General features: G+C 38.8%; 1 protein-coding gene across 3 annotated transcripts in view; it reads left to right on the top strand.

Moving 5' to 3' along the window:
• The window catches only part of ERICH1 (glutamate rich 1), a 91281-nt gene that overhangs the window by 17327 nt on the left and 55037 nt on the right, over positions 1-18917 (top strand). For all 3 annotated transcript variants that reach the window (XR_011903102.1, XM_072332424.1, XM_072332423.1), the window contains exon 3: positions 17712-17846. Coding sequence is in view for 2 of the 3 variants with exons in the window: in XM_072332424.1 (XP_072188525.1) it covers positions 17712-17846 (135 nt within the window). In the remaining variant the exon portion in view is untranslated. The remainder of the gene's footprint in view (positions 1-17711; positions 17847-18917) is intronic.

Raw genomic sequence — 18917 nt, 5'->3', positions numbered from 1 at the left:
TGCAGGTGAAAGGCTCTGTGCTTAAGTGTAGAAAAAGTGTGAATTGCTTTGTGTTGTAGTTCATCTAAAATAAAGTTTTCCTATAACTGAAGGAGGCAGTTTTTGACTTGAAATCAGAAGGCGTGTTTCCAGAGAGTATCTTTAGGGATGGTGCTTAGACCTGTTACTTGCAAATCAGGAAGTGATGATCACAGATGCAGTCAGAGACTGGAGATCGAAGTCTTGAAAGACGTGACTGAATTGGCCAGTAGAATTAGAAACCTGGACTTCATGAGAACAGACTTCTCTGTTGTTCACAGATCTGATTGTTAGGATCCAGTGGAAGAGTGATCTGGATATGCAGAGGAGCTCAGGGGAGCTGCTTAATCTTCAAGAATAACTTTTCCGAAGCACAGGAATGGCCTATTTGGACATGTAGAAAGCTGAGCAGTTTTGGCAGGATACCTGACTGAGTTCAAAAGCATCAAGAAACAGCAAGGGGAAGATGAAGCAAGGCTCACCTTCACAGGTCTTCGTAGCCAGCTCTTTGTTCATTACAATCAGGATAAACAACTGTGAGATCTGTGAGATATCAGCTGCTTGCACTTACAGACTGCTAACCTCATGAAGGGAAGCTCATATGATACAAACGTAAAATATAGAAAAGATGAAAGCTGACATCAACTTCTCAGAAGAAACGTAGAGGTGTTGCCTGAGTATTTTGGGATGGAGTTGAGAAAAGTCCACCCAAAGTTCAGCTAAAGTTGACAAGAAGAATGGGGGCAACAATATGAAGGTTAAAGAAAGTGTGGGTCTACTGCTTAACAGGCAAGGGACTTAGTAATAGAGGACAGAGAAAAGGCTGAGGTGCATAGTGCCTTTTTTGCCTCTGTTTTTACTGGCAAAATTTGTCCTCTGGCCTACCAGGACCTGAAGGCTAATGTTGAAGTCTTCGGAAGTGAATCCTTATGGTAGATAATGGCTAGGGAGTTGCACAATTGTATGTCAGTGGAATGAGACAGTACGCATCCAGAACTGGCTGATGCTGTGGCTGCTTTCAGTCATTGAAAGCTCACAGAGGTTAGAAAAGGTAAATATTATACGTACTTTTCAAGAAAGTCAAGTAGTATTATCTGGGAGACTGCAAATATATTATGAACTAAGTCCTTCTGGAAGCTATTTCCAAGCATAGGAAGAGCTAAAAGGTGATTGGAAGCAGTAAGCTTTTAACAAAAGCAGATTGTGCCTGATTGACTCAGTTGCCTTCTGTGATGGTGTGATTGCTTTGAAGATAAGGAGAACACAGTGCATGTTGTTTAATTTTAGCAGGATGTTCAACTCAATCGACTGTAGTATTTTTACTGCCAAAATGGGAAGATGCCAGCTAGGCAAGTAAATGATCAGATAGATGGATAGGCTGACAGGTTTAAAGGATAGTGATGAGCCATATGAAGTTCAGTAGGTGGCCACGTGCTAGTGGTGTACCTTGGGGATTAACACTGGCCTGTAAAGCCGTATGTGAGGCATGGAACAACTTTTGATACAGGTGAGGGGTCAGATGTCTTGAAGCAGCTCTACAGAAGAGGACCTATGTCACTGATGAACATCAGCAGTGCATCCCAGCAAAAGGGGACTGACTACGTGTTGTGCTGTATTAGTAGTATAGCCTGCAGGTTGTAGGAAGCAGTCATTCTTTTTGTGAGACCATACTGGATAGCACCTCACTTTGGTGAGACCGTATTGGAGTGAGACCATACTGAAAGTACTGTGACCTGCGGACTCCTTTTTAAAAGAAAGGTAGTTACAAACTAGAGTGAATCCAGTGGAGAACACCATGACACAGAGTGCTGAATCACAAATATAGGGAGACAAAAAATTGAGCTTGTTTAGTTTTAAAATCATTAAGAGGAAATCTCATTACTTTCCCTCTGCCTGTTTCGTAGTTAATATAAGGAACATTTCTTTCAAATGTCTAGCAACAGAACAAACATGTTGTGGCAAGTGTAATTCCAGCTAGATACTGTGGTCAAGCAGGGAATGTAATTCTGTCTTGAGACTGATGAAGCATCGGAATGGGCTGCATGGAGAGGGTTGTGATATCCTCATCCTTGGAGGTGCTAAAAACTGAATAATGTACTGGAAAAACTAATCTAATTGGAACAGTTTTTAATGGGAAATTGGGCTGATGACCTTCTTAAGCTGTTCTTTCTGACAGCAGATATTCTGTGCGTCTGTTGCCTTTTCTTGTTTGTTTTTGTTTGACACCCACCTGATCTGTAATGATGATGGCTAGTAATAGCTTGGCTATAGGACTTTCTTACATCTGTCTATGGTGGAATTTGTCTTTGAAGGGTTGTGTGACTGTTGTCCCATATTGCATCTAGTTAAGGTGACAGAAGATTGCCTTAGAATCACACATTATTGGATTCCCATTTTGTTTGTTTTTAAATCAGTACTTTAAGTACTTCTTTTCTGTAGTCAATAATGAGAGGCACTATTTCAGAGACTGACAAAGCATTAAGTTTATGCTGTAAAATGATATTTAATAGCATTTGGAAATAATTGTACTTTAGATGCAGGTAATAAATAGGTTGTTATCCATGATGAAAACACTGAATAAATGTAACTGTGGTGTAATTTCTTATGCCAAAAGTGCTTCCATTTGTGTAAAGTATGTTCTTATAAATCATGTTCTGCCCAGACACCAGCTGAAGTGGGAGGTGAGAAGGAGAACTTAGGTGACCTTATGATGTATAACCCCTTAGGTGACCTTGTGATGTATAATTAAGGGCAACGAGGCTCGTTAAGGGCTTAGAGAATCAGCCCTATGAGGAGAGACTAAGGAAGCTGGGGCTGTTTAGTCTGAGGAAGAGGAGGCTGAGGGGAGACCTTATTGCCGTCTTCCAGTACCTGAAAGGTTCTTACAGTGAGAGTGGGGCAGGTCTCTTCTCACTAGTGACAAGTGACAGGACGAGGGGAAATGGCCTCAAGTTGCGCCAGGACAAGTTTAGGTTGGATATTAGAAAGAACTTCTTTACAGAAAGGGTGGTTAGGTACTGGAATGGGCTCCCCAAGGAGGTGGTTGAATCGCCATCCCTGGATGTGTTTAAGAGCCGCTTGGATGTGGTACTCAGGGATATGATTTAGCAGAGGTTTGTTGTTGTGGTGTTGTTTCGTGGTTGTTTTTTAAGAGATAGGCTACTGGTTAGGCTGCGGTTGGACTTGATGATCTTCAGGGTCTTTTCCAACCTGAGTAATTCTATGATTCTATGAATCTATGATTCTCTGTTTCATTAACTGTAAGCAAACAGTTCTAGGCACTAGATATAAACACAGGCTCTTGATCCAGAATCTCAGTACAGGTACAGTACAACCTGTGGGGAAGATAACATAGAGCAGAAAAAACACTTCCTTATTTAGGATTTTCACAGCAAAGCAACAAGGCTGTCCCTTAAATTAACAGCAAATTAACAGGGCTTATTTTCTGTTGGAGGCAAGCAAATGCTGTTAGCCAGACTTTTCTGGCTGTGGTGCAATTCAAATTTAACAAAAAATCTTGCATAAATAATCATCTACACGTTGTGATTATTTATTTATTTACTTTTATGGCATTGAACGCTGAAAGTGTATGTTTAGTGATGGGCTGTAGGATTTGGAGCCATGGACTGTGTAGCCTTGGAAAAAAAAATATGTTGATCAAATTTTGGGGTGTTAATACTACTATGCCCTATGAGGAGAGGCTGAGGGAGCTGGGGCTCTTTAGTCTGGGGAAGAAGAGGCTAAGGGGAGACCTTATTGCTCTCTTCCAGTATCTGAAAGGTGCTTACAGGGAGAGCAGGGTTGGTCTCTTCTCACTGGTGACAGGTGACGGGACAAGAGGAAGTGGCCTTAAATTGTGCCAGGGTAAGTTTAGGTTGGATATTAGGAAACTCTTCTTTACAGAAAGGGTTGTTCAGCACTGGAATAGGTGGTTGGGTCACTGGATGTGTTTAAAAACATGATGAGGTGCTCAGGGACATGATTTAGCAGAGGGCTGTTAGTATGGGTAGTATGGTTAGGTTGTGGTTGGACTTGATGATCATTAAGGTCTTTTCCAACCTGAGCAATTCTGTGATTCTATTGTAAGTAATTTCTTGTAGCCCAAAGGTTATAGGCTACCTATGAAAAAGCTGATCAATTTAAGTAGCAAGTCTAAGATGGCTAATGGAAAATGAGAGTATTTTTCTGTGTAGCTATGGTCTTCTTCCTAGCTTTGAAAGTTATTGTCATACCTACAAAAATGTACTCAAAAATTAAATATGGCATCAATAAAAAACTGATTTTCATAGAACAAACTTGACTTAAGATCCAGGATTTTCTAGCAGTAAGTAACAGCTTTTCCTGTGAATCAATTTGTTTCGAACAGCTATTTTCAAATTGTGAAAATACTATTACTAATATGCACAAGCTAAACCTTCTCCCCAGATTCTTGGATTTATTAGCCCATAAAGCTTTAAGATTATACTTTGGGATCTTGATCCTGCAAATACTTGCATTTATTTGCCTCTTTTGAGCTCAAGTTAAAGATGCTCAAGTATTCAGAACATTGGGAGCTGTGTTTATGACTCGTTCTCATTTAATCTTGAAGGAGGCTCTAATAATTAAGTTTAGTATCAGAAATGATTATACCATAAATTTTCAGGCACAGTTCAGGAACTGAAGCTTACAGTGAGACGTGGCGTAGTTGGAGGTGAAATGAAGATTCTGAGGGACGCTGTCCTTTGTGAATACATGTTGATCTTCTCAACAAGTTTCACATCTTGTGGAAAGTGGTAGCTCTGTCGTGTGGACAAAACGTGAGGACTCCTATTCTTCTCAACTGCAGGGAGGGAGGATAATTACTTTTCTCTCATCTCAAAAACAAGCAAACAAAAAACCACAAGTGTCCAGTATTTTTCCTTTGGATTTCTGTTTTCCTAACTCAGATTTTTTTTTATCCCCTCAGTTCTGTTATAGTACTCACTGAGTAGATTTAACTAAATAGGAGTTTATTTAGCCGTAGGACTAATAATTAAGACTTCCTAAACATTTTGTCCTTGGAGGAACCTGATTCTTTTATTTCTAGAGCTATACCTCAGTTTTAGAAGATTCAAGAAAATAAGTTTTGTCCTGCTTCAGTATGTTGTTAAGGAAGCTTTATAGAGCCAGCTTTGTTACGTTAAACCCTTTAAAATCAAGGCATGCATGTAATTAACCTGAGCCTTTTTAAGTGACAGAGTATTAGAGAAAGCAAATGGAAAAAGGAAAGTTCATGCAAATAAGAGGACTTAATTTTCCGTTCCTTGACCTTGTGAATATGTTTCCAGGTAATGTAATAAATATTTTAAAATGCTTAAAAACTTGCTTTACTGGAAAGAAGTGTCTCTCAAATGACTGAGAGAGCGTCTCTGAGAATGAGTTATTTAAATATGGCCTTTATCTAAATGTGGTACTTTAATGGGTTTTGTCCATTTCTGACCCTTGTTAGGGCACTGTCTACCTGCAACGATGATTCACTTCATAGAGGATGTTTCTCTTGAGTTATATGGTTCTTTGCTTTCTTTACTTATCTTTATACTTTAGAATCATGGTAATTACTTGCAATACCTTTTATAGTGTATATTCAAAATCAATACACACGCTTCTGGCTAGAGTCTTGTTACCTGCCAATTTGGATTTTTAATAGCCTCTTATGTCTTTGCTCTTTTTCTTGGTCAGAATTATAGCTACCTTTTAAAGGACTCGGGATTTACTGCTTTAGTATCTTTATAAAAACTGAATTTTAAAAGTTGCTGAAGAATAATTGTATGCATCTGTTATATATATATATATACATATATATATATGTATATATATATATATAATTTTATTTTTTTCCTACAAAGCATGTTGTTTCCATTTTTTCCTCCTTCAAATGAAAAATGCTGAGTCTAGACAGTGTAAAATCTTGTGGGGACATCCTACTTGATGTTTGTTTCCTTCTCTTCAAATGTTAACAAAGAAAAATGATTGCTCCTAGGTTTTAATTAGGGGCAGAAAGGCATTTTATATCATTCTACCAGTACCAGAGTAGGCAAAAATGCAGTTTAGTCTGTATGGTTGGAATAAAAATGTGAGTGTGGAATGTACCTATGAAATATCCCAGTACTGATAACCTACGTGTGAATTTTCTGTTAAATTCAGTACAGCTGTGTAGGCTTTTTGTTGTTATTCATCTTACTTTTCCCATTGAAGTTGTTAATTCCAACCACTGTTTCAGAAATCATCAGAGTTTGGATGCTTGGACTGCGTCTCGACTATTCCTAATCCTCTCTTCCCAGAGCCATTATGTTCTGGAAAGTCTAGACTTGTGACAGAAGCACCTGGAAGATAGAGCTTTTTGGAAAAAAGATGTGCAATCAGTATTGAACTTTGGTTGATTGATCTGATAAAGTGCATCTACTTATGAGATCAAACTCTAGTAGTACACAGTGAAGTAAGCAGCGTTAGAAACTGGTTCTGCAATTCAGTATCTCTTCAGCTGTTAACTATTATGAAAGGCTGTCTGTTGTGAATAAGATGTAGAGCAATGGAATTACAGTCATTATAAAATGAAGTGTTGTCACACAGTTTTATCTCAAGAGTTCAGAATTCCTCTCATTACCTGTTTTATTCCAGCGGTATTACTGTGCTGTGCAAGTGTGACAAATGCATCCAGAGGTGAATGGTTGACAGAAGGCACCGACCCCTCATATCCATGGTAGAAATAGTGCTCAACCAGATTTCCAAGCTGGTAGTTTGAGGGAGAATGTAAAGATGTGGGGCTTGAGGGAGGAAAGAATGTGAATATACCCCATCTATGTTCAGATTGAGTGGGCTACCTAATATCTGTAATTTCAGTTGTGATGGAAGCAGACTTGCAGTTTAGTCTCCAGTTCCCCTAGCAGTGTGTGTTGGTTTTTTTTGCTGCTGATTGACCAATTCCTTCTTTTTCCAGTGTTCTTGCATATGTACATTTACTTACTCTTCTATATCTTCACTCCATACAGTTTAGCTGTCATAAAGAAATCTGCTGCTTCTGTGACAACTGAAAACAATTTAACAAATAGCTTATTTAATTGTATGTACTAGTGGTCTAATTGGAGTGGGAAATGCCAGCTTTAGCTATATGTGTAAACATGCTCTAAACCTGAATGTAGTCAGCTACAGGGAAACTAATTATCTTGAAAAGGGAAACAGAAAAATGCCTTCTGGAAGAACAGCTCCATGAAATGAACTTTTCCTCTAGAAGGGAGCTGAGAGACAATCCTGAGGTAAGTTGAGATTGTAGCATAACAATTGTCTGTTAGCATTTGCACTGTCCAGCCACTGGAAATTAATTTTAATGCATTGATGACAGTACAGGTTGTGTCATGCTCCCATGTACAATGAGGAGTGTAGCACTTAAGCTGCCACTGTCAAAATGATTGGATTGAGTCAAACTTTGTTTTCTGATTTTGTGCATTCTTGCATGTTATCTCCTTACTACCAACTATAACTTCTAACCATAACTTGAAATGAGTGGACGTGCTTATAATACAAACTTGTTACTGATTAAGTTCGGGGTAAAGAATTTTCCTCAGCTTTTTTTTTTTCTATGCTGCTCATTATTTTTGACTGTAAAGAGAAGTGGACTCTTGCTGGTAACTGAAATAAAACTTGTGGGTTAGAATCGCAGAATGACTTATGCTGGAAGAAACTTTAAAGATCATTAGTTCCAACCTCCCTGCTATGAGCAGGGTTTCCAGCCACCAGTTCAGGCTGCCTAGAGCCCCATCCAATCTGACCATGAGCACCTCCAGGGATGGGGAACCACAGCTTTTCTGTGCAGTCTGTGCCAGTGCCTCACAACCCTCTGAATAAAGAATTTCTTCCTAGCACCTAACTTGCTTCTCCCCTCTTTCAGTTTAAAGCCATTTTCCCTTGCCCTATTACTCCCTGCTTGTGTAAAAATAATTGGTCTGCCTCATGCTTATAATGCTGCTGCGTGGTCTCCCTTGAGCATTCTCTTCTCCAAGCTGAACAAGTCCAGCTCTTTCTGTAAAAGACACATTCCAACCCTTCAGTTATCTTTGTGGTCCCCTTTTGGACCTACTCCAACAGTTCTGTATTTTTCTTGTTCTGGGAGCCTCCTGCCTGGATGCAGTATTCCAGGTGGGGCCTCATGAGGGTGGAGCAAAGGGGACAGTCTCCTCCCTTGTTCTGCTGGCCACCTTATTTTGATATAACCCAGGATACAGTTGGCCTTCTCTGCTGTGAAAGCACACTGCTGGCACATGTCCAGCTTCATTACCTTCATGGTCATGGCTTGAACTGGCAATTAAGCACCTGGTGAAGGAGCATGACTGGCCACAGGCAAACTGTACCTGTGCTCTCCACATGACCAGAAGGGCTGGATCCAGGTTGGAGCCACCCTGGGCTTATATAAGGTCCAGCCACTGAAGGGAGAATGTCTCTGGGACCGGCACTGCTTCCTGAGGAGTGCTGCATAGCCAGAGATCTCCTTTACCAGTCAGGTGAGTTTAACTCCTCTTTCTGTGTACGACTGTTGGCCTGTCTATGAATACTTTATCTGGTATTGTCGAGAACCTCTCAGAAGCAGTTTTGCTTCTTCACAACCAAAATACCAGCCTTCTGTCTGTCAGAATCCTCAAGTCCTTCTCCACAAGGCTGCTCTTTATTGAGTTCTTCTCAGAGTCTGTGCACGTACCTGGAATTGCCCTGACCCAAGTGCAGTGTTTTGCAGTAGACCTTATTGAACCTTATTAGGATTTTCAAGCCTATCCAGGTCCTTCTGCAATTCCTTCCATCTATTTGGTAAACTGTACCTCTGAGCTTGTTATCATTAGCAAAGTTGATGAGCATGCCCTCAATCCCCCTGTCTATGTCACTGATTAAGATGTTGAAGAGTACCAGTCCCAAGACAGACCACTGGGGGCCTGTGACTGAATTCTGCCTGGAATCAGAACCACTGACCACAACCCTCTGGCTGTGATCATCCAGCCAATTATTTATTCACCAAATATTCTTACCTTTAAATCCATGTCCCTGTGATTTGGAGAGAAGTATGCAGTGCAGGATCTTGTTAAAAGCCTTGCACAAATCCAGATAGATGAGGTCATTTCTCCTTCCTTTGCCCACCAGTGCTGTCCCTCTACTGTAGAAAGCCATTGGGTTAGTCAGGCACTATTTGCCCTTCATGAAGCTGTGTCGACTGTTTTCAACAGTATCATCTTATTGTGTACCTTAACTTATCTTCCAGGAGGATCTGCACCACGATCTTTCCAGGCACAGACATGAGGCTCACTGGCTTATGGTTCCCAGGTCTTCCTTTCTCCTTTTCAAGGAAATGGAATTGACATTTTCCTTTTTGCAGTCAGTGGAGACTTTGCCTGATAGCCATGACTTTTCAGATATGATGGAGAGTGGTTTGGGAACCTCATCTGAAATGATGAAATGACTTACCAGTATGAGAACCCACAAGCTTAACACCTCTTGTAGCTGAATTAAGAAGGCCTTGTTAAAACCTTAAATTTTGTTTACTTTTATTCTGATGGGAGAATATACGTTTGTTTCCTGGACTAGTTTCAGATAAGTCCCAATAATAACATAATCGCTTAATCAGTGAGTGTAATTAACTAATTGCATCATAGACATGGCCTTTTTGATTTAGCACTGCTCCATTTTTTTTTAATTATATTGATTGACAGGAATGAATTTGCGTTTGAAAGGTGTGTTCACATGACATTTGCAGCACTAGGAGAAATAATGGATCAAGTACTAGCTTAACATTTTGGATAGCTTTATTCTCCTGTTTATACAACATGAACTCTTAGACATCTTTCCAAAATGTTATCTCTTGTCATGAACGAAGATGTATACAAGACAGTGAAGCTTAACATATTCGGTGTGTAGTGCTTCATTGTTACCTCAAATCTTCAGCTTTCAGAAAACTCTAAGCGATACAAACTTTTTAAAATATATATTTCACTGATACACAGTGATTGTTCTTTTCACTCAGTTCTAAAACTGCCATTTACCCATCAGATTCTAGTTTGGAAAGTATTCTTTTTCTTGGTTTCCTAGATCAAGGTTTTTCCCTACTTCCTTCTCACTTTCTATTGTGCTTTGTTTTCACTGCTTTTTCTCCCAAAAGAATATAGATTGTACAGCGGTTCCAAGAGAAAGGAAGCATTCCTACTTTTATATGACAAAGATTGCCTACTACTTACATTGTAATGAAACTGAGACTGAGTCATAACAGTAAGTCCTGTCTTCAATAAAATGAGCTACTATATAGCCTTTCCAGATGTCTTTTTAGCCTTTCTACATGTGGGTTTTTTTGTTTGTTTTGTTTGTTTGTTTAAGAAAAAGAAAATAAGAAAAATGAAAGAAAAGCACATGTGGGAGGTGTTGAGACAAATAAATTGGAGCTCTCTCGTGCCTTGCTTTTTAGGAGTTTTCCACCCCAGCTTTAGGCCATGTAGAATGGCTATATCTCTGTTGACCTAAAGTTCTTCCTGAAGATCTTAGTTTCCATCAAGATGAAGGAAAAAAACTGTGATGAGGAAGTGCTTACTTTTTCATTTCCAAGTACTTTTCTTCTTTTAATGTCCTAGTCCTCTGAGCAAACTTGTTTCAAACTTTTTCAACCTGCAGACTTCAGTAAAGTATGTGAAGTCAAAGTTTGTCCATGTCATTTTCTTCGATAACTATTGCAGTTATTCCACTGGAGATACTAACAGGAAACAAAATAATTGAGAAATGGGTTTTAAACCAAATTTACAAATGGTGGTGTCATTTATGCTAACCACAAAAGAAAAACAAGACCACTTACTTGGTATTTTTTGTTGTTCTTTTTTCTCCCTTTATATAGCTATATAATGACCTGCTGCGGGGGGGAAACTCTAATGAAGTTTTTGTCATCCTTCACCTGTGTCAGCTTTTAAGAAGGAAATTGGATTCCTGCTTTTAATACAAATGAGAATATAATAAGGCCTAGTATTCAGTGGAAGCAAATGTTAATTTTATACTAAAGAAGCTGCAATCTACAGTGATATAAATACATAGCCCTAAGAAGTGTAGGAAATGCAAATATGTTAGTAGAAATAAGAGACCAGCATTTAGAATGAGAGAAATTACAAGGCAAATGGTAATAAGCGAAGGCCTGCAGGGTGAATAAAGAGATGTCTTTGAGAAATAATTACAGGTGATGAATTGCTGCTACTCTGCCCTATTCTAAAGCCCCCTAGAAGGTGTACTTCGTGATTTTAGGAGTTGGAGATGTTAGTGCAGAGGAAAAATAACGTTACAGTTACATGCTTCTTGGTTGATGAATCTGAATGCTGTAGAAGTGTTAGAAGACTGGAAGGAGATTTTATCAATACTTGTAACTCTCTGAAGGGCAGGTGTCAAGTGGATGAGGACAAGCTTTTATCGGTAGTGTCCAGCAGCAGGACAAGGGGCAATGGACACAAACAGGAGTACCACAAGAAGTTCTATCTAAGCATGAGAAAGAACAACTTTATTTTGAGGATGACGGAATTCTTCAGATAGACAGATATTTTTCAAAAAAATATTACCAGCTGAAAAGGCTCGAGAGTCTGTCCCACCAAACTCATGTTTGCCACTGAATAAGTATGCCTGTAGTAGTTATCGTAGTACACTAGGAAGGACAAATTATAATGCTGGCCAGCATTTGCCTTCCTTTTCCAGTCTGTTCAGCTTGTTTGATCCTCACATTGAGTTGTGATGGATCCATGTATGGATTGGAATTGGTTCCATACCTTCCATCTGTGCTAAGCTGTAGGCAAGTGCCATCTCAGTAGTGAACTGCCTAGGGAAACCTTGTGCTCATCCAGTCTCCTGATAAGCTGGTGGTCATGAGAGCCAGGTTCAGGTTGTCATATATTAGTCTTAACTCCTCAAAGGAACTGAGGCAGGATGAAAGAGAAAACTGCTTCTGACTGTTCATCTTGTTAGTTTTCTGGTAGTATGCTAACTTGTGCAACCTGCTGTGGGCATAGATGTAGGTGGAAAAATGAGTTTTCATTCAAAAACAAATCTGGAAGATTAATTTTGTTTATTTAAAGTATTAAATCATAAAGATAGAAAAATGAATGCTTGGGAAAGACTTCAGTAAGTAATTACTCAGTTTACTTTATAGGCACTTCCATTACTCAAGAAGAGAAAGCTGCCTCCTAGCCTTAGATTCTTCTTCTTCTCTATTTAATGAAGACAACATGATGACATGTCTGGTGACATGAAGTGTCAGAATAGAGGTTGGAAAGAACTGACTTGATTGACAATGTGCTGCCAGAAGCAAATGGTATGCAACCTAAGAATAGGGAGCAGTCCTGTATCACGTGACTTCTACCAAAAACCTGGGATCATAGTGAAAGACATTGTTTTTTGAGCATTGGAGGATAGTGAACCTTTTCTGTTTAAAGACAACTGGGTACCCAGTAACGAAAAGTAAGGTTAATCTAGAAATTAAGGGCTAAGGATTTTGCCCAAATTGGTTGTGGAGTCTCCTTGTATGAAGACACTCAAGACCTGTCTGGACACCTATCTGTGTGATCTACTATAGGATACCTGCTTTAGCAGGAGAGTCGGACTCAATGATCTCTTTAGATCACTTCCAACCGCTGCGATTCTGTGACTACCATCTAAACTGATACTGTCAAAAACAGTACTGCATAAAGGAAGCATACTGTACAGCTGCGACAATATTCTTTAATGATTTACAACCTGGGGATTTTCTGAGCTGGAGGGCATCATCTTTAATTACTTCTTTTCTTTCATTGTTTTATTTACATCTATGTAAATTGTGATATTTTGGATGAAATCTTACTTGTTAAGCAAGGGAACATCATTCAAAACAATAGTAGACATTTTCAAAACTGTAAAGCTGAAGCAAAGTATGGAAGAAAATCATTTTTCAGTATTGTCTTCCAGGTATTGGTGCTTATAAAATATGTTACAATAGCAAATAGCATAACGAACTAATGAGATATTTAAAAACCATTCAGCTACGTTTTATGTAGGAAATAGAGGATCTCTGGAAGGAGTGTAACCCAAAAATTGGCTTGGGTCACTCTCTTGCAATTCACTAAAATAGAGGTAGTGAGGGGAGTGGAGTGGATACCAGTATTCTCAGATGAGAAAAATTATTATGGGATTAGTTAAGTTAGAAAGATTGGGCACTTAAGAAATGTTAAGCAGGCTAAAGCAATTAGATTGTGATAGTAAATGATGTTAATTAGCTCTCCATAGAAGAGTTCCATAACTGTGAAAGCCAAGTTCCTATCTGAAGCAGAGACTTCATACCTAGCAAAATAGTACGAAGCTTCCATTAGTGTGTGACAGTTGGCACTTGAGTAAAATGGTAAGTGAACATCTATACTTTACAAGGCTGCTTATTATCATCATCGCTTTTCTGTCTCCCTGCTATGACATCTAGTATTGAGAGAGGGAATCCTACTGAAGACCTAGGTCAAGCTGCAGGAATTGTGCAGTACTCTGCAGAAAAGAATTGTACTTTCTGGTTTTATAGGCAACTTGAAGTGAAAGGTTCTGCCTTAGCAGACAGTGCTGTAATGTTTTTGATGTAAGACTGAAAAATAATCCTGTGACAGTCAGCCACATGAACAGCAGTTGATATGCAATATTTTGTGTCCCTGATGCCATTCATACTAAACTAAGAACTATAGGCTGATCTTTGGGAACATGGTTATCACCTGAACCTGTGTATGCTTTACAGGAGAGTATTTGGGATCACCAAGTCACCTTAATTACACTTTGGAAATGCATTCATGCAAATATTTTAAAGGATATAGGAGACCTTCAGGCCTTATCTTTGTCAAGATTGTATCTACTGTGATGGTGTAAAATGGTAAATGCTCATCTGAAGGTTACTACTTCTATAGAAGTCATAACATTGGGCTAATGATAATAATGACCTTGGATTTGATCCAGCATCCATTCCTGTCTTCTTGTGGTTTTCTGTAAAGGTCTCTTTAAAAAACAAACTCTTCTCTCCACTTGGAGTAGTGATAGTTGGGGGTTTTCAAGGAGTTATTTTCTGTAGTCGAGTGCAGCTAACATGCCTCTTGACTACTGTTTGGAAAGATGGAGAGGGGTTCTAGCAGACCACTAATCATCTGCCTGCTGTTTGTTCTACTACTTTCACCATGTGGTAACAAAGCGCTTCATTCTGAGGCTTTCTCAATTCCAGCAAAGCTCTCTACTGGAGAGTGCAAGATTAAGATGCAAGTTTTTGGTAGCAGGGCATCTACAGGGGCAACCTCTGTGAAAGGTGGCTACCCCATTCTGGAAATAGCTAGCTCTAGTTGGTTCCAAAATAATCTCATAGCAAGACAGTTTGTTTCCAAATACCTGAACCTGTAACTAAATGTTTAAATGAACTGGCAGGAAATTAATTTATTCTAGCCAAGTCTGGGTTTGCCCATAGCAGTAATTGGCAAGTGATGTCCTTGTTTTTATCTGGACCCAGGAACTTTCTTGCTCCTGCTCTATCTCTTTTCTTGCTCCACCCTGCTCTCATTCTGGGAGAGGAGGAAGCTGCTTGTTGGGAGTTTGGTTGCTGTCTGTGGCCAACAAACCACAAATACCAGAAGCTTAAACACTACCCATAGTTTAAATTTACTTATTAGCAAGTATAGGGCCATGATTGTATGAATACATGCTAGCCACATCTGCATTGTAAGTGTTGCCGTGCATGTTTTGTATCCAGGCAATGATATGGAACCTGCATTTGGAGCTACAGGTGGGGAAAAGTTGTAAGAATCTGAAATTAGCCTGAAACAAAACTTACTTTCTTTACCTAAAATGATGACAGACCAAGCAGTTAAAAATTTCACCTGGCTAACGTAGTAAAGAAGCTTTACTCTCAGCTCCTTAAAAGGTCCAGTCAGACCTTTTAACGAGGCAGTGATAACACAGTGAGCCATGCTGCTTGTGTCCTCGTGGGTATAACTTTGATAACAGGGTATTCAGTTACATATCCCTACTCTGTGCAAAATGTTGATTTACATGCAAAGGATCTTTGTGTGGGGAACACTGTAGAAAACTGTATGCATGGGAGGCAACTGATTGTTTGTTCTGTGTTCTTGGTTTACCTTTAAGAACTATACTTGTTTGTTTTTTTTTTTTAATTTCTTTGTTTTTTGCATGCATTCTTTAATATATGGTTTTTTTCTGATCAAAGTAAGACATCATGAACTGTTAACCATTTTCCTGTGGGCAACCTGTGGATGAGCATCTGTCGTTTAGTGTATGCAGATACAGTAAGACGTTTGAGTTTTCTTTTTACCACACATTAGGTAAGGAAAAGACATCCACTCCACCTCTTACATGAGTGCATTTGTTCAATTTCATATGATAAGGTTACAAAAAAGTGGCACACTCTACATTGTGTTGTTGTTTGTTTGTTTGTTTTTTAATGCTGCAACAAATCATTTAAGGGTTGACTGGGAACCAGTTTGGCCAGTTTGGTCTTGTCTCTTTATTCAGTGATTTGGTGAATTTATGCCATAACTGTTAGAAAGGAGGGTATTCTAGAGTACTTCCAATATTTGACTACTTTTATTAGTGAGGAAAAAAATGTATATATGTTGGAACAGCGCCATGTATTTATGCTTTACAACAATGTTTAGGATTTTATAACCAATCCATCTCTTCTTAGCCCAGGGAGATAGGCCATTGTCTGGAAGAAATTCAGACTTAATGGCTTGCGAGTGGGAGATGGTTGACATGCTGATGTTATTCAGTTGAGCGCATACAGTTTATATGATATGTTAGCAGTTTGGCTTTGCATACTTTCACTGGATTAGCAAGGACTAATGCTTTATGGCTTGTGAGCTAATTCAAGATGTACATAGGGTAAATAAAAGACATTTAGAGACTCCCGTTTAAACAGATTTGCTTGTGTCCTCACTCTTTTACATAATAAAAATTGTTACTGTTCTTCTTAACATTAGATGTTACAGATTTTTCCCCAAATTCTCTTGTGTAAACTATTTTGTCTTAGCAAGTTAGTATGTCCCAGTAAAGCCAGTTCTTGGGTGATTAAAAGGTTTAAATTAGTCTACTGCAAATTGAGTTTAATGGTCTTTATGGTTGTCTTTGTTCTTAAAGAATTCGAATATAAGATGAAAAAAGGTGAAACGGGGAAAAAATATTGAAATTATTTAGAAGAGGATAATGAAAGATATATTTATGCATACTTGTAATTTAAAATCATCACAATTAGCACTTCATCATTCATCAACATGGGAAGGTAGGGAAAAAAATCAGTGCAAGTGCTACCAGTTCCATCATGTCGCATCAGCTTAGCTAAAGGGACTTGTAAGAGAATTAGTCAACATTAGTTTTAGTGGGTCTTTGTCAAAATCACATAATTGCTCTTCATAATATTGTATTAATTATTTAGTGTCCTTTATTATTCTGTAAGATAAGCGTCATCAACATCGGTTTGAAATTTTCTTTCTTGTTCAAGAAAAACAATCATTTTCTAATGCATTCTCAAAATAAAAAGGTTGCATCCTGATGATAAAAATAACCATGATGGAACTTTTCAGAAGTGTTCTGAGTGTAATCAGCACAGAAATCTTGAGATAATCAGTCAAGCCAAAAATTTGTACAGTGTTTTATCTGAGAAATTTCAACACTGTGATTAAGTTACATACTTGGATAGAGAGAGGACTTGGTGAAACAAAGCTATTTGATTATAGAATGATTGATTCCCAACAAGAATTTCTACCAGACCACAGCTGCATTTTGAATATTGAGGTAGTAATGTAACTATTGCTACAGCTTGGTGATGGCTTGAACCATCTCAGGTCTTCATGAAATGAGGAGGCCAAACATGTGTGCCTGCCAATGAAGGTTTTACCAACTAATGCTACAAGTGTCATCAATATGCTTTAAAGGAGTAAAATTTCCAAATTACCTTCAAGGAAAGGAGCTTTGTGGTGTGTCAGTGCTGGCTAATGTAGGAAGGACGTGCCAAACCATGTAAAATTATCTAAAATAAGCAGCAGGAGAGAGCCTGATCATCTCGTCCTTCTGGAAAATCTTGTGTCTCCATGTGGCTGAGCTCTCCTGTTGTCACTACTATGAAAAAACAAAACAAAACAAAAAGTGGTATTTGGACTGGTTTCATTAAACTGTGACACATTTCATTCATACAAAGTGTACACTGTTACTCTTGCAGGTATTTCTGAGTAACTTTTAAATGGGGAAAGAGGTCTTATGGAAACAATTTACTGCTATCATCACCAATGATGTTTCCCATGCAATGAAGTAGTAGGAAGGCTGGCACTTGGCACGTTTCCCCCAGACTTAAACCAAAAAGAGGTGGGGAGATGAACTCATTTGGGTGGGAACTGCACGCTTAGTCCTGTGTGGTTTTCAAGCCCACTTTACCTACCTGCCTTTTGTAACACCAGCTAGACTTCATCTAATTAGTCTGCAGGTGGACAAACCACAGTTCTGTGATTGTTTTTCTATTACTTGTGTCACTTTGTAATCCCTCCATCTTCTACAGACCAGTTCTCACACACATATATTTTATCCTTAAGGAACCACTTGTTATCATTGCTATAATTGCGAAAGTGTTTGAGAAAATCTTTACTGAGATCAATAGCTGGACACCTTGTTTTTCTGTTTTGTAGGTAGTGACTCCACGATTCCACCTCCCAGGAGAGTGTACACTGTGAGTCCTCCTCCTGAGGGCTACGTTGCAGCTGTTGCAGATACTGATAACATTACAGTTTCTGAAAACTCTGAGGGTAGTGCTGACTCTGCAGGTAAGTTTATGTTACAGTGATGAATTTTTCTGAGAGAAACATTCTAGCGAGCCTTACCAAGTAGATTTAAATTGCAACAATTAAGTATTTAAACTGTTGCTGCCAGTGGGTGTCACTGTTTTGCAGTATAAGCAAAATGAGATGGGTTCATTCTTCTAGATTCATTTCCTTTGTTAGCTTGCAGACCAGATTCAGCATTTGGTTATAGCTGTACAGCACCGTAGACCTTATTGAAACTGGGAAGTCTTCAGCTCCTCCCACTGGAATATCACGTGTGTTATGCCCACTTACAATCATGTTTTTAAAAGTAATGTTAGATACAGCTCTACTGGTAACTCTTACTGGTGAAGTTGAATGGAGTTGGGCAGAGGCTTAACAGTCTTTCAAAGTGACCTCTCTCAATTACAGCAGAAATTCACCTGATGGATTGTGATGGAAGTAGATACGATTCCATAAATTTTGAGAGGCTTTCTGATGAGAAACTGTGACCAGGTCACATTAGAACTTGTCTGCTACAAGAGAAGTGGGGCATGATCTCTTGAGTGGCTTCTGAGTGAACTTTAAGAAAGGCGGCAATCTGAATGAAGTTGCTAGAATCAATTTGATTCCATCTGTCTTAGAAATAAATGCTAATATTCAATAAAGCAAATTAATTTAGGGTTTTTTGTTGTTTTTTGTTTCTTTTTTTCAATTTCTGTGTTCCTGTGGATATGTTTTTTCTAAATTGTCTATTGCTGTCATTTGTTACTATATTATTAACAGCAGTCTACAGCAAGGGAAATATCCAGGTGAGCCTCCTGAAGTAAAACATTTAATAAATGGTATTTATTAAACTACTGTTTCAGCCTAGAAACTGTCTAAATTTAAGGAAAACCTGTGAAAAGGCAACTGTGCCTTGCCTTTTCAAACCAGTACTTACAGGGGTGAATTTTCAGCTTAAAACCTGGGTCTGTACCCTTTTCTGAGCTCCATTCATGACATAACCTGTGGCTAGTATCCTGGTTCTAACATGTATCTCACCTTTGTGTGAGGAAACATGCCATGAAGAAGCTATGATACATATTTGAATCA

The sequence above is a fragment of the Excalfactoria chinensis genome, chromosome 3 (genome assembly GCF_039878825.1).
Source record: "Excalfactoria chinensis isolate bCotChi1 chromosome 3, bCotChi1.hap2, whole genome shotgun sequence".
Taxonomy (NCBI): Eukaryota; Metazoa; Chordata; class Aves; order Galliformes; family Phasianidae; genus Excalfactoria; species Excalfactoria chinensis.
This window is presented reverse-complemented; position numbering and strand designations above follow the sequence as displayed.